The 14,850-nt window shown below is 39.4% G+C and overlaps 3 protein-coding genes across 3 annotated transcripts; all 3 read left to right on the top strand.

Moving 5' to 3' along the window:
- Window positions 1-1,163: 1,163 nt before the first annotated feature.
- Window positions 1,164-7,555, top strand: LOC104431810 (ABC transporter I family member 19). Its single transcript, XM_010044386.3, has 6 exons — window positions 1,164-1,599; window positions 2,067-2,227; window positions 3,479-3,530; window positions 3,899-4,035; window positions 4,802-4,888; window positions 7,062-7,555. The coding sequence occupies exons 1-6, from the start codon at window positions 1,401-1,403 to the stop codon at window positions 7,347-7,349; spliced, it is 924 nt and encodes a 307-aa protein (XP_010042688.2). The 5' UTR covers window positions 1,164-1,400; the 3' UTR covers window positions 7,350-7,555.
- Window positions 7,556-11,875: 4,320 nt separating this feature from the next.
- On the top strand, window positions 11,876-13,585 carry LOC108960039 (receptor like protein 22-like). The gene has a single exon (XM_018874701.2). The coding sequence runs from the start codon at window positions 11,876-11,878 to the stop codon at window positions 13,583-13,585; it is 1,710 nt and encodes a 569-aa protein (XP_018730246.2).
- Window positions 13,586-13,616: 31 nt separating this feature from the next.
- On the top strand, window positions 13,617-14,846 carry LOC120295742 (receptor-like protein 6). The gene has a single exon (XM_039317224.1). The coding sequence runs from the start codon at window positions 13,617-13,619 to the stop codon at window positions 14,844-14,846; it is 1,230 nt and encodes a 409-aa protein (XP_039173158.1).
- Window positions 14,847-14,850: the final 4 nt, after the last annotated feature.

Below are 14,850 nucleotides of genomic sequence, written 5' to 3'. Positions count from 1 at the left end.
GTACGCGACCACCATCGCTGTGATCGCCTGCTGATTGCAGCTCATGTGACCATCGTCACGATTGTCTCTCTCTCTCTGAGACGATGGAGGTTCACTAAACATAATCAGTTGCAGTCTGGAAGAAAATTGTAAGTTCTCGAGTTACGAATCTGAGTTTGTACGTTGGATGAATCTAAACAATATCTTCTCTTGCATACTTAAGATTCCTAGCAACCAGCAAGAATGGGCAGCGTTCGTGTGTCCTTATTGCAGTCGCGCTATTGTTCTCTCGTTCGAAAATCTCTACGTCCAAATGGGTTCACTTCACAAACACCAACCATTCTGGGTCATTCAGGAAATGTTCCCGTCTCCCACGCTATCTTCACCCAATACTTCCCCTGTTCCTAAAGTTTCCTTGGACTTGGATTTTTGAGGGACAATCATTAAACCTTGTCGAAGGAAATACGCCGTGTTTTATGAGAACAGATGATGGGTGGGCTTGGCTCGAATTCAGCTCATACTCCTATGAATCCTTATGCATAAAGGCTAGTTTTCAGATCACCTGATATAAAAATTTTCAGCAAGAACAGTCAATCAGTTCCTAGATCCACCGTGCCAGAGCCAATGGGAGGCAATAATTCGTTATCCCAGGTACATTCAAGGTGGTTCGGGTGAAAAGCCTATTGTGCTGGGATTGAGCTTGGAAAAATTCAGACATCTTGACCGTACATAAATATGAGGATTAACTTTAGCCGATTTGTTCGTCCAATCTCTTTGCAGTCATCGTGCTAGTCCCATTCACAACAGTTTATGAACATATGATGTGTATGCCCCGGACTAATACTCATTGGTCATGGCAATTCTTGGCCATGCCATCCCACAAAGATCGGGAATTATTAGAACATAGAACCCCATGCTCCTAGTTCCCATAGCCCGCCCGATAAACACGGATACCGTGGAGGTGGTCGGCTTAGGCGAAATGGTCAATTACCTTCCACGAGGTCACGAGTTTGATTCGGATCGTGAGCACACCGAACATAATATCTGTCCCACCTACCTTACTCTTATAAAAAGAAAACAATGAAAATGAGTTCAAGCGAGCGCATTGGTACGTAAAGGAAGCATTTTTATATTGGTAATGACACATTAGTCCTGTTGTTTCCTTTGTTCTTCTTACTGCAGCTCCACAGAAAAACGAGGGGGAGCGACGACGACGCTGGAGCATAGTAGATGAGCATTTACGCCTAGCCCCCCCACCAAACCCAGACGTGGACGTGGCTAAACGAGAGCAAATTCAGCTGGTCGCGCGTATATATTGGGACGCGAACGCCAACAAGGTCACGGAATTCAGCAGAGGCGAGCTGCAGAGAGCAGGGGCGGTTCTGGGTTCGGCCAGGAACGAAGAAAGGAGGCGGATTGGGATGAGAATGGTGGGCGTCGGCGACGTTGCCAAGCCGCGAGGAGAAGCGGGAGGCGGAGATGGAGATGGTGGGGAGAGAGACAGCGTGAGGGTGTGCGGGATGCAGTTCGCGTACGAAGGGCAGCCCCCGCTGTTCCTCGACTTCAACCTCTCCGTGTCTCCTGGATCTCGTTGCCTCCTCCTCGGCGCCAATGGGTCGGGTTCGTTCGTTGTCGTGTCCATCTCCTCAATCGCTTCTCTCGTTTTCTTTCGCTAGTTCTAGCATCCCTTTTTCGGTCACTAGTTCTTTGGCAGCTTTTAGTTTGATGCATACCGTTGTTGCTGCATTCCATTTGTGATCTGGGGGAATTCTGTCATCTGGGTATGCCAATTTTGCTTGTATAGAGATTGTTTTGCAGCGTTAAAGTATTGTAGCTTCCTTCCTCCATATGATCATTTGAGGGTTGTGGGATCACGTTTGTTGGGTCCTCACTTTCATTTGGTAGTTTCTGTGGTTGAAGATCGGCCACTCTTCAATGCCGAATCGAAGGATCTTGTTCTACAAAGTTGCTTGCGTCTTCAGTGCTAGGCTTACTTTACGATTAGATTGATCGCATTTTCTCTGAAAGTCGTGTTGTCTTTCTTGGGTCTTTGAATTCACCCTTCATTTTACATAATTTTGTTGCAGGCAAGACCACTTTACTGAAAATTCTCGCAGGCAAGAACATGGTCGGAGGTCAGAACGTAGTCCGAGTACTGAATCGCTCTGCTTTTCATGATACTCAATTGGTCTGCAGCGGTGACTTGGCCTACTTGGGAGGATCTTGGAGTAAAACGGTTGGCTCTGCTGTGAGTTCCCTGACCCTATTCCATAATGTGTCGCTTTTACCTTTTATTCCATATGACAGATGAGGTTGCTACAATTTTACAAGGACATGAATTAGGTTCTCAGCTTTGTCTTGTTGGCCATTGTAGAAATATTTGGAGACCATCATTTGCAATAATTATACTGTCTTCTTGATTTCATAATATATTTAGGTCAGTCATTTCTGTCATACTGTAATTGAATGATAGATTTTTGGAAATCCTCAAGAACAGGTGAAAAATTGAGAGAACCATTCTCGAAAAGCTTCACCTAAACTTAAGTTAATTTCTTTGGGAGAGATTCTTTCGTATAATGGCGCTATCTTGTCTCTTTGTGATGCTTCTATGTCTTATATGTATAATGGCAGCGATAGATTTTTGGAAATCCTCAAGAACAGGTGAAAAATTGAGAGAACCATTCTCAAAAAGCTTCACCTAAACTTAAGTTAATTTCTTTGGGAGAGATTCTGTTGTATAATGGCAGCGCTATCTTGTCTCTTTGTGATGCTTCTATGTCTTATATGTATAATGGCAGCGATAGATTTTTGGAAATCCTCAAGAACAGGTGAAAAATTGAGAGAACCATTCAAAAAAAGCTTCACCTAAACTTAAGTTAATTTCTTTGGGAGAGATTCTGTTGTATAATGGCAGCGCTATCTTGTCTCTTTGTGATGCTTCTATGTCTTATATGAATGATCAAGTAAGGCTCCATGCTTAAAAGCTGGCAAAAAGAATTTATAAAGCAAAACCATTTAATGGAATTTGGCTTAGTTTGTAATTTGTTGTCTTATTGTAATGCTCCATGCCACTTGCTATCTTAATCTGACCGAAGAAACCTTAATGTTTTAGCCCCAGTAATGGTAGGTTGTACGCTTATGCATGACCTTTTGACTTGTCTAAATATCTCAGTTTGTGAGAATTAAATCTTGAGGAAAATCTCGGTATTTCTGGGATTATGTTATTCTTAGCTCTACAATAAACCGAGTCTGGAACAATCTTCCTTTTAGCTTGATCTACTCTTTCTAATTTTGCTTCCTTTCTTTCTGACTTCTCTGTTAACTTTCACTCTCAAGAGCTTCGTATAGTTTGTTTGCAAGTTTTAAGAAACATGTGAATATGTTGCCTTAGTTTCTACGTTTGGGGCAGTGAATGTCTTGAACATATAGGTTTTGTTGATAACATGCTGTAAGTCAGTTCTGTAGCACGTATAAAGCAAGTTCTTTCTAAAATTTTCAGGGAGAGATTCCACTACAGGGAGACTTCTCTGCAGAACATATGATATTTGGAGGTTAGTCTGGAAAGATAGTCTGCTTGTATGTTTTGATTTCCCTCTATGCAATTCTGGAATTGTAAGAAATTCCAATCTGTGTATGAACAACTCTGAACAGCATTTGTCCCCTGACAGATGGAGAGAGAAAGGAGTTTTGGGAATTTTTTTTTTTTTGTTGGGGGGGGCAGAGAAAGGAAGGTCTATTGAGTAGCCTTTTCTTTTACTATTATTCTTGTCTATTTGAGTAAATCTCCTCTCGTTATGACAATTGTGCTTCTTTTTTAGTCATGTTATTGGCATTTCGATCTGCACCAATGTTTCACAACCTTCATGCCTTTCCTGCTCAAGTAACAAATCTGAATTTTTCAAGATTGTGATAATGGCAGTTGAAGGGGCTGATCCGGTGAGGAGAGAAAAGTTGATTGACTTGCTTGATATTGATCTACAATGGAGAATGCACAAGGTTTCGGATGGGCAGCGTCGGCGTGTCCAGATTTGCATGGGTCTTCTTCATCCATTTCAGGTACTGAATTCATGCTAAGGGCATATAGTTGATTAGATGTGGGTCAATAAAAAGACAATAAATGACCAATTTAAGATTGAAAAGATATATGGATGTTTATTTGTAGTCTTTGGGACCTAAAGTCTCCTAGGTACTGTCTTTTAATGGTATTGATTGTGTCACAACTCTGTTCCAGTCATATTTGGCTGATGAACGTTTGAAGGTAGTGCAATTGCATGGGTCAATAAAAAGACAAGAAATGACCAATTTAAGATTGAAAAGATAAATGGATGTTTATTTGTAGTCTTTGGGACCTAAAGTCTCCTGGGTACTGTCTTTTAATGGTATTGGTTGTGTCACAACTCTGTTCCGGTCATATTTGGCTGATGAATGTTTGAAGGTAGTGCATTTGCATTTGAGTGAGTTGGCAAATTTAAGATTTCAATTCAAACTTGAGATGTCTAATGTGATCACATCTGTGATGGGAATCCATTTTTTGGGGAGTGGTAATTCCATTCGTAAAAATGATAGTTCGTGGAGAGTTGGCTAGCTTAGACCTGTTTTCTCGAATGGCTTAGGGGCCTGTGCAGGGCCAGTTTCTTAATATTTTGAGCATTCTTTCATCATTGACTCGAAAGCTTTACCTCGGATCTTCATTATCTTCACAATGCCAACTTGCAAGACGGGAATTGACCACATAAATGGCTATCCATTATCTCTGCTAAGAATGTCAATCCGACAAAAGTAGTCATTTCTTCATCTGATCTGACACTTGACATGTGTGCAGGTTCTTCTACTTGATGAGGTTACAGTTGATCTCGATGTTGTCACTCGGATGGATTTCCTTGATTTCTTGAGGGAAGAGTGTGATCAGGTAATTGCAATCTTTTTCTCCTACCATGGGTTTGGCTAGTAACTTAATTATATAGGAGGCTGAGTTCTGCTCTGTGCACCCTTGAGTAGACTGATAACCTATTATCTTTTGTCTGCACTAGCTCCACTTTTCTTCGTAGTCCAAGGCTACCCTCATGTTTTGACAAACCACCTGGTCCAGCTAACTTTTACCCCTCCTCCCGAGCTTCATAATCCCCTTTCCGAAAAATGCTCTACATTTTGTTTCAACTGCATGCATAATTTTCATTGCAAAAAAAATTTGGCACCAATTGTTGACGAGGCTACATATGACAGCTTTGATCAACTGATGCCTGCCTGCATAAGGGATTTTTTTTAGATGTCCAGTTATTTAATCTAGCCATAACCTTGTTGATAAGAGGTTTGCAATCTCTATCAAATAGTCTTCCAGAGAGGAGAGGCACCCAAACTGCAAATCTGTAAATATCTCAGCCATCTGCTTCTCTAGATAACCTGCTACAAACACCTCAGTCTAGGCAGGACTAACTCTGAGACCAGAAATTGCACTGAAGTAGTTTATAATGTTAAAAATCTCCCTTAGAGAATCATCATCACCTTGAAGAACTCCATAAATCATTAGTAAAACATAAATTAGTAAGTTGGGCTCTTGAACATGAAGGATGGTACTGGACAAACCCAGCTCTGGGAATGGCATTTAATAGGCTAGCAAGCACCTCCGTCACAGGCACGCGTAGAAATATTTGAAAGGCTTAGGATGAGCCATATCAGCACCTTTCAGTCTGACCAAACTATAGCAGTGATTGGAGCAAGCTGCTGGAACAAATTCAGCAGAAGAGCGAGGAAAAGTGCTTAACCAAGCATCATTTACCAGAACTCTATTAAGTTTTCGTTCTTCAAAATCAAATTTCTCTTATTAGTCCAAGTAAAAAAGAAAGCAACGTACCTGAGATCAAATAACTAAGATGTTAGCAGGGCAGCAATAAAATCATCCATATCTGAGACACGGGTAGAATCAGATTTGCTTGCTTCAGAGAAATCCTTGCTGTGTTGATATCCCCAAGAATAACCCAGGGTAATGAAGCACCATTGGGTAAAGCAGACATATTCTCCCATAATGACTTCCTTTCAAATACTTCATTTGAAGCATACACACAGAACTGGCTAAAGAAACATCTTCCTGAAGAAAAATGGAGCTGTGTATAAACTGGGAACTGGCAAAAATAAGTTGAACCTGAACAGCATCTTTATAAAGAATTGAAACTCTGCCAAGTTGATGGAAAGAATAGTTTGTAATTTTATGCCAATAGGGGTAAGCTGATGCCACGATACAATCAATAGTCAATGCCTGAACGTCAGTTCTGAAGAGGCAAAACAAATGAACATTATGCTGCATAACTGGAGACTTAACCTCCTTTTTCTACAAGGCTTATTAAAGCCTCGGATATTCCATGAAAAGAAACTCATGGATAAGGAAGAGCCGAAAGCACCAGCAAATTTCCTCAAGTCAGGAGAGTCTCCAAGATCCCCTTTCTACCTCTTCGTAGCTCTATCATATTCATCAAAATTACAAATGAATTTTTTTCAAAGGCCTGCTTCTTATAGGAGAAACATGGGCTTACTAACTTTTGTGGAAGATCTGTTAGCAGCAACAGGATCCATAGTATCAACAATGGGATCATCTGTCAGATCAGGCATCTCAGCCAGTTCATCCTGTGAAATTTGCCTCATCAGACAAAACCTGAAACCTATTTGCTGTCTAAACTTCCAAAGTCGCCATTTTCATGATAGAGCCAATGATGTCCTCATCCTTCTTAGATGTAGCATTGACTTCTTTAGCAGAGTGATTTGCTTCAAACACTTCATCCTCTTTCTTAGCTACCCAATGCTTCACCACTGACTTATTATGATTACAAGATTTGGGCTGGTGACCAAATTTACTACATATATATAACATCTAAACTCCCGAGGATACTAACACAGATATGGTAACAGATTGAGCATTTGCCTACTTATAAAAGTATGGTCTGACATTACCAAAATAGGGAAGCATGCTAACTATCTACTATTGTTGCATGTACATCTGATTGTGTTGCGTGTCTTAACATTTGGGGTGTTTCGTGACTTGTATTGCTGTTATCTGTGCTCTTATCTCACCTTTAAAATGTCATTTGCAGAGAGGAGCTGCAATAGTATATGCGACGCACATATTTGACGGGCTGGAGACTTGGGCGACTCATCTTGTTTACATCCAAGATGGTGAATTGAGAAGGCGGGAGAGGCTGACGGAGGTTGATGATTTGAAGAGCTCAGCTAATCTTCACTCAGTTGTCGAGGCCTGGTTGCGGTCAGAGACGAAGCGTGAGAAGAAGAAACCGGTGACTACTTCTTCCCAGCCCCAGAGAACATCTCTATCTGGTGCTTCTCCTTTTACATCGTCGAGACACATGGCTTATTATCGATGATTCCAGTGGTTAATATAAAGCAGGATAGAAGAATAATATTTGCATTTATCATAAGGATATAGTTGCACATGTGATGAGAATGAGATTGCATGTTGCAAAAAACTATAGTTTCACCTGCACCGTTTGGTTTATGTTGTTGATGTTTGTATTGCCTTTTCTCCATGCCTCAGAAATTTACGAGTGTTTTAAGGCATCTTTTGATTATAGTCGCACGAGGTCATGCAGGGGTGGGTGGGGCTGACAATTAGTTCTCCACGTAATAATAAGTATTGTGACAAATTTATGTCAGATTTGAGCAAAAATGCTTTTATTAATCATGTCATATTCTTGAATTCCAAGCACAACACATTTATTTATATAGTTTGCGTACTTGTTTAACATATAATCTCTTTTATGGCATTTTACGTAAATGTGCCTGGATGTATCTATGTGTGACCCATGTAATAAGTAAATTGCTTAGTTAAACCAGTCTAAACGCTTATGGCCGCAAAGTAATAAAAAAAAAATATATATATATATATATATATATATATATATATATATATATATATAATGTTTTTAGCTAAACAAATATTTGAATTTTTGTATCTATTGTATATAGCTAAAAGAGGGAACTTCCCTCTAGAACTCGTCACGACACACTTCAGTAAGCATTGCTTAATCCATTTGTTATTTCCAAATTTTTAGCGTTTATGGGTTTAAATTTCAAAGAACAAATGATAGAGAGAGTGCTTCAAATATGTATCCTCTAACAATGATCTCTTTCAAGTTTTTTTCTCATTAGATTTTAAATGTGATAAAAAGTATAACTACCGTCCTTTATAAACATTTAGGAATAATGACACAAACGGTCCATAAACTGGGTGTGCATTGAACATTTTTATACAGTTCATGGACTATGATGCATGAATATTGGATTATTTTGAACAAATTAAAAGTCTAGGAATTACCTTGCACATTGGATTAAAATTCATAGATTACATTGACCAAATTAACAAGGATCAAACTGCATATTGAGTCCAAGTTTAGGAACTTTTTGTGTTATTTTCTCAAAAATTTACTGCTTTCGACTTTTCTTTCTTATTGATTTGCCATATATATTCACGAGGGTTGAGTATAACATCTCTATCTTGCAAGATACTTCTAATCCTTGTTATGGAGGATTTTTGGGAGATTTCTAACAATACACAATAATACTTATATATGCATTATTCCCTTATTTATTAGATAGATTATATACAATTTCCATGCAAATGGGTTTTTCCTACTATTGTTCTAATATATGGGGGAAATTGTATGGCGAGTTCTTAACCTTGTCTATAGAATGCAATACGAGTCCTAAACCTTTCTGTTGATTCAATCAACTCATAAACCTTAATCAAAAGTTGTTCAATTTGATCCATTTAAATCCTAAATAATTATGTCAAAAACAAAAAATTATAAATCTTTACTAAAAAATGCATTTAAGTTTTTAAGATTATTTTGAAATATGTTTTTTTAAGGATGCAATTAGGCAATTTTCACATGATATAGAGGCAATTTTGGGTATTGTTGTTCATTGAAAGGACTTGGTTGCTTTTTTCTTTTTCTTTTCTTTTAAAAAAAAATAGGTTTTGGACCTAATCAATTTAAAGGTTTATAACTTGATTGCGTTACATACGCAAATCTTAAGACTTTCGATGCATTTGTCTCATAATTTCTATTGTGAAGATGCTTTAATCGACACGAAATAGAAAAGGATGGAGAGCTAGAAATTGGAAAATTGTATTTGTATATTACTTTCTCATAAAAAAAACTTGTATGTACATAGGCTCTATTTATAGTACAATTGTATGGACAATAAAAGGAAAAATTATATAGAATGAATAAAGAAAATATTTTCCTATTTAGACAATACTCTAATTCCCAAAACAGCTTGATTCTGACTATTAATAGCCACTTCGCATGATAAATATTCCGCTCCTAACTTGAGAAACAATCAGGAAATTGTTGATCGCGCACCGAAAGAGGTAAGTCATCTTCCACTGACTTTCTTCCTACACCATTGAAATTGCAATGGCTTGCTCTCTTGTGCATACAATCACATAAATATTATGAATTAGAGGATTAAAAATAGATTTATCTCAATTCGAAGAAAAAACTCAACTTGAATAAGATAAGAAACACTCTAGATTGAAACGATCGGATGCTTCGCCAGCATCTTCTCACTTGCTTCTTTGAAATTAGATTTTAATTGCTTCTTCATATGCAAGCCAATCAAGCTACTCGAGCTCGCTTAAATAATTTATGAGTTCAAATGCAAGACCGAGTCTAGTTTGAGTCTGCTCCGTTCAAATTTCAAGAAAGTCGAATTTGAGCTCAAGCTTGAATCAAGCTCCAACAACAACTCATTTATAATAACCAAGTCGAATTAAACCGAGTTGTTCTTGAACCGAAATAGTTGAGCTTTGATGAAATCGGGTATTCAAGTCTTAAATTGTAGAGTCTAGTCGACTAGACTTGATTAGACCTCTTTTATGTAGCCATTGATAAATAACCTCAACACCGCTTAGAAATCAATCTCGTTCATCACCGGACATTCATTCAAAGAGAGTCTTGCATATGGTCGTGACTTTGTGCAAGATAACATTACTTAAGGTGGAAAAGCAAAGAAAATTTGGACATGGAATATTGCCTAGCATCTACCGTGGAAGTCAGCCCCAACAGATACGTTCCCAATGTAGACTCACAATACAGTAACGATATAATTAAATTGAGTCTGCTAATAAGAATCATTTGCACACTAGTCAAGATTACTAAAACAGAAAAGAATACTTAAGCAGACACAAGCACAAATTAACAAAAGAACAAACATCAATTGATGGAAAATTTTCGTTTTCAATTAGTTATCAAATTTTAACAAGTAATTAAACGATTCTTTCTTGTCATAGAGAAATTGTGTCATTTTCAGCCATCTTTTGTTCGTCGACTACCTATGATCCAAAATCGGGCCCATTCACATGAAAATCGAATCCATCTCCGATTCGACATTGGCTTCAGTGGCCATGACGAGTATGGATCCAATATAAAATCTAATGCTTCTTGAAGTGCAAATTTTTCGATCGTTCTAGAAAACCAAATTCTGTTTTTATCACCAGACAGAGCTTATAAACTAGTTCCCAAAGCTAGTCATATTATATCCATTGAAGTTTGATTTTTCTTGGTCTGGCCAGCGCAAACTTAAATTGACACCAAGAAAGTCCACAAACGAATAAAGCAAAGCCGAAAGACCCGAACGCGTTTCTGCTCCTATTCCCTATGCACGAGTCCGCGGAGAAATCATCAATCCCGCAACCAACGTTAACGCTAGACAGAATCGTCCCCACCGGCGGGCGTTTACTTTGACTGCTCCCACTTTCCAAGCCGAAGCATCGCCTGCTTTTCTCTCCCTCCTCCCTTGCAATTCCCTGTTCTTGAAATTGCCCATTTCGTACGAAATTTTCCAGATCCCTCTCACATGTCCTCATTTTTTTGGGCTTTACATTTATAAATATTAGAAAATTCTCTATTAAAGGATATTGTTAGAGATGTAAGTGGATGTTATGGATATTCTTTGATATTTCGTTATCTCCTGGGGCAACTAATTTCCTTGTTAGATTAAGATAACTAATATGCTTGTTAATTTAGATTACTTCATTTCCTGTATTTATTGTTTAGGTATAAATACCTATTGATTGTGACCTATCATAAAGATAAGCCATTATGTAAATATGTAACATTTGAGTATTTTCATCTTCGAGAGCAACCGGAACAAGTTGTCCTCAAGAGTGCCCCGCCCCCATTGGCATCTGCTTGTCTTGGTCGCAAATATATTTATGTGGTCTCTGGGAATAACTCTTATCTCATGAGTCGATGGTCTCTCCCTCATCGTTAGAAGAAGTAGTCGTTTCTTTGCAGCCTCGTCATGATGAAGGGGCACTTGTTCACCGGTCAAGGTTAGGTTTGTTGACAGGACACATAAGAGATACGGTTCCCTCCTGACGGTAGCAGCACACTAAAGAGAAGAACGTTATTCTGTTTTGCCGTACGAGAGCATTTGTTTGGGCTTGGACATGCAGTGCTGTGTGGAGAGTTTATATCCACTCGAGTTGTTTTTTATTTATAAACACTGTGACTGAGTTTGATTGTCAATAAAATAAATTTATCTTATCATATATAATACATGTTCAAGACATGATAATATTGGATATAATAGGAATATGAGGAGATGAGATAAATGTAGATATGATATTTAATATCCATGAAGACTATATGTGCCACTATCGTCGAAAGTGAAATAAAAGCCAGATTCTGGTGCCTAAGGAATGACAGCCCGGGTATCAACACAAAGCTTCACGCTTCCCCTGGACGACTCCTTCATTCCTCAGTGATGACTTTGTTCCGGTTGACTCCCTTTTCCCGCTCTCTTCCTCAACCTCTCCCTCCGATGAACGGTTCGATCGTCCCATGGCTTCTTCTTGCGATATCCACGATCTCCATCTTCTCTGATGTTGCTATGGCTTCAGCGTCCTCCCCCAGTGTCTTGGCGTGGACCGGAGATCGTTGTTGCTCGAGCTGAGAAACAGTCTCGTCTTCGACAGCTTTGTGTCGTCAAGCTAGTACTGCTTTGGGACCAAGGCGCCGATTCATGGAGTGGCGTGACGTGCGAGGACGGCCTCGTGGTCGGTCTCGATTTGAGCAAAGAGTCAATCTCTAGTGGAATTGATGATTCGTCGAGCCTCTTCAGGCTCGAGTTCCTTCAGAGCCTGAACTTGGCATTCAACGACTTCAACTCCATGATGATTCCATTGGGCCTTGCGAATCTCAGCTGCTTGGCATATCTCAACTTGTCCAATGCTGGATTCACCGGGCATATTCCTACGGAGCTTTCACGCCTGACAAAGCTACGTACTCTTGATCTCAGTTGGGCTTGGCTGAACCCTAAGAAGCCCAATTTAAGGTCGCTGATTGGGGATTTAGGGGAGTTAAGGGAGTTGTACCTTGATGGGGTTGATGTGTTTGCTGAGGGAAGTGAGTGGTGCGACGCGTTGTCTTCTTCAGTGCCAAAACTTGAGGTGTTGAGCATGTCGTACTGTTCTTTGTCTGGTCCTATCAATGCTTCCCTTATGAGTCTTGCTAATTTGTCAGTCATCCAACTCGATGGCAACAGCTTGTCCTCCACAGTTCCTCGGTTCTTAGCAAATTTCACCAGCTTGAAAACTCTAAGCCTAGTCTATTGCGGCCTGCAAGGAGAATTTCCTCATGAAATCTTCCAGGTACAAACACTTCAGATTCTTGACTTATCATTCAATGGACTCCTTCAAGGTTCTTTGCCAGAATTTCCAGAGAATGGTTCTCTTAAAACACTGGTTCTTAATCACACACCTATTTCCGGGAGGCTCCCAGATTCAATTAGTAATCTCAGGAATCTCTCGAGAATAGAACTAGTGAATTGCAACTTTCATGGAAATATCCCAAGCTCTTTCACCAATCTCTCGCGACTGTCTTATTTGGACTTCTCATTCAACAATTTTACTGGTCCAATTCCATCGCTCAGCAAGTCCAAGAATCTAACACAAGTCACTTTGTCCCACAATGGTCTAATTGGTCCGATTGATTCAACACAATGGGAATCCCTCTCGAGTCTTCTTATTCTTGACCTGGGATTCAATTTACTTGAAGGAAATATTCCTTCATCTTTGTTCACACATCCATCGATTCAGGAGCTTTTACTTTCCAACAACCGCTTTTCTAGTCAATTGAAGGGATTTTTTGATGCTCCATCGCACATGCTGCAAAAACTTGATTTGAGCAACAACAATATAGGAGGAGAACTACCGACATCTATATGGGAACTCCGAGGGCTCTGCTACCTCTCGCTTTCTTCCAATAATTTTGGTGGCTCATTCCATATTAATTGGGTACAGCAATTGAGAAATCTTTCAGATTTGGATCTTTCCTACAATTATTTCTCCATTGATGCCAAAAATACTGCTTCCCAAGCCTTTTCATTCCCTAACCTTAAATACTTAAATTTGGCTTCTTGCCAGTTGACGACATTACCTCAATTTTTGGCTAATCAATCCGAATTGTCCTCCCTCGACCTCTCCAACAACTCTATTCAAGGAACTATACTGAGATGGATATGGACATTTAGGCTTCTCAATCTTTCCTCTAATTTTTTGAAGATATGGAAACACTCCCAGAAATTTTACTAGTGGTGTGGAAGTTGTTGACCTCCATTCAAACATGCTTCGAGGGAAATTCCCACCCTTGTGGTCATATGCCTCCTACTTCGATTTCTCAAATAACAACTTCACCTCTGTTATTCCGGATAACATCAGCAACACCCTACCAGACTTGATATTTATTATCCTCTCGAAGAATAATTTCCATGGTTTCATCCCGCCGTCTATTTGCAATGCTAGTGGTCTTAGAGTTCTCGACTTATCACATAACCATTTGAATGGCTCTATTCCTGATTGTTTAATGAAGTCCCTTGAGGTATTGAATCTGAGGAATAACCAGTTGAATGGCAACATGCCACAAAACATCCCGAGATCATGTAATTTGAGGACATTAGATATTAGTGAGAATTTGTTGCAAGGGCAGATTCCGTTATTGTTGGCAAATTGCATTGCATTAGAGTTTGTGAACATCGGGGACAATCAAATAGACGGGACATTTCCATGCCATTTCATGGCTATGTCAGGTCTCCGTGTCCTTGTTTTACGATCCAACAAATTGCATGGGGAAATTAGATGTCCGCATAATCACAACACCTGGCAAATGCTTCAAATCATTGACTTGTCCTCAAATGACTTTGGTGGCACACTGCCTATGAGTCTCCTTGCATCTTTGGAGGCTATGAAGGCCAATAAGGACTTCAATCATCTACAGTATCAATTTCTTGATTACTATCATGATGAGCATTATTATGAAGCTACGATGAGTGCAACCTTGAAAGATCTACGACTGGAACTCATTAAGATTTGGACTATTTTCACATTGATCGACTTCTCGAGAAATAGATTGGAGGGTCCAATACCCGATACACTTGGAGATCTCAAAGCACTTTATGTCCTCAACTTATCACACAATGCCATCTCGGGTCCAATTCCTCCTATATTGGGGAATTTGCATGAGATTGAGTCGCTGGATCTATCGGTGAATTACCTTAATGGAAGCATACCACCTCAGCTTGCAAATCTCGATTTCCTTTCCTTACTAAACCTCTCAAACAATCAGCTTGTAGGAAACATCCCAACAAGCGGACAGTTTCTTACATTTGCCAAGAGTTCTTTTGAAGGAAACCTTGGATTGTGTGGGCTTCTGCTCAACAAAAGTTGCTCAATTACCACGAATGGGACAGAAGTAGTTGGTGACAATGGCGACGATGATGATAGTGAGAAAAAGTGGTTTTACATGGGCATACCGCTTGGGTTCGTCGTTGGCTTCGGGTTTTTTGTGGTCCATTAATGTT

This window comes from Eucalyptus grandis, chromosome 1 (assembly GCF_016545825.1).
Source record: "Eucalyptus grandis isolate ANBG69807.140 chromosome 1, ASM1654582v1, whole genome shotgun sequence".
In the NCBI taxonomy this organism is placed as follows: Eukaryota; Viridiplantae; Streptophyta; class Magnoliopsida; order Myrtales; family Myrtaceae; genus Eucalyptus; species Eucalyptus grandis.
This window is presented reverse-complemented; position numbering and strand designations above follow the sequence as displayed.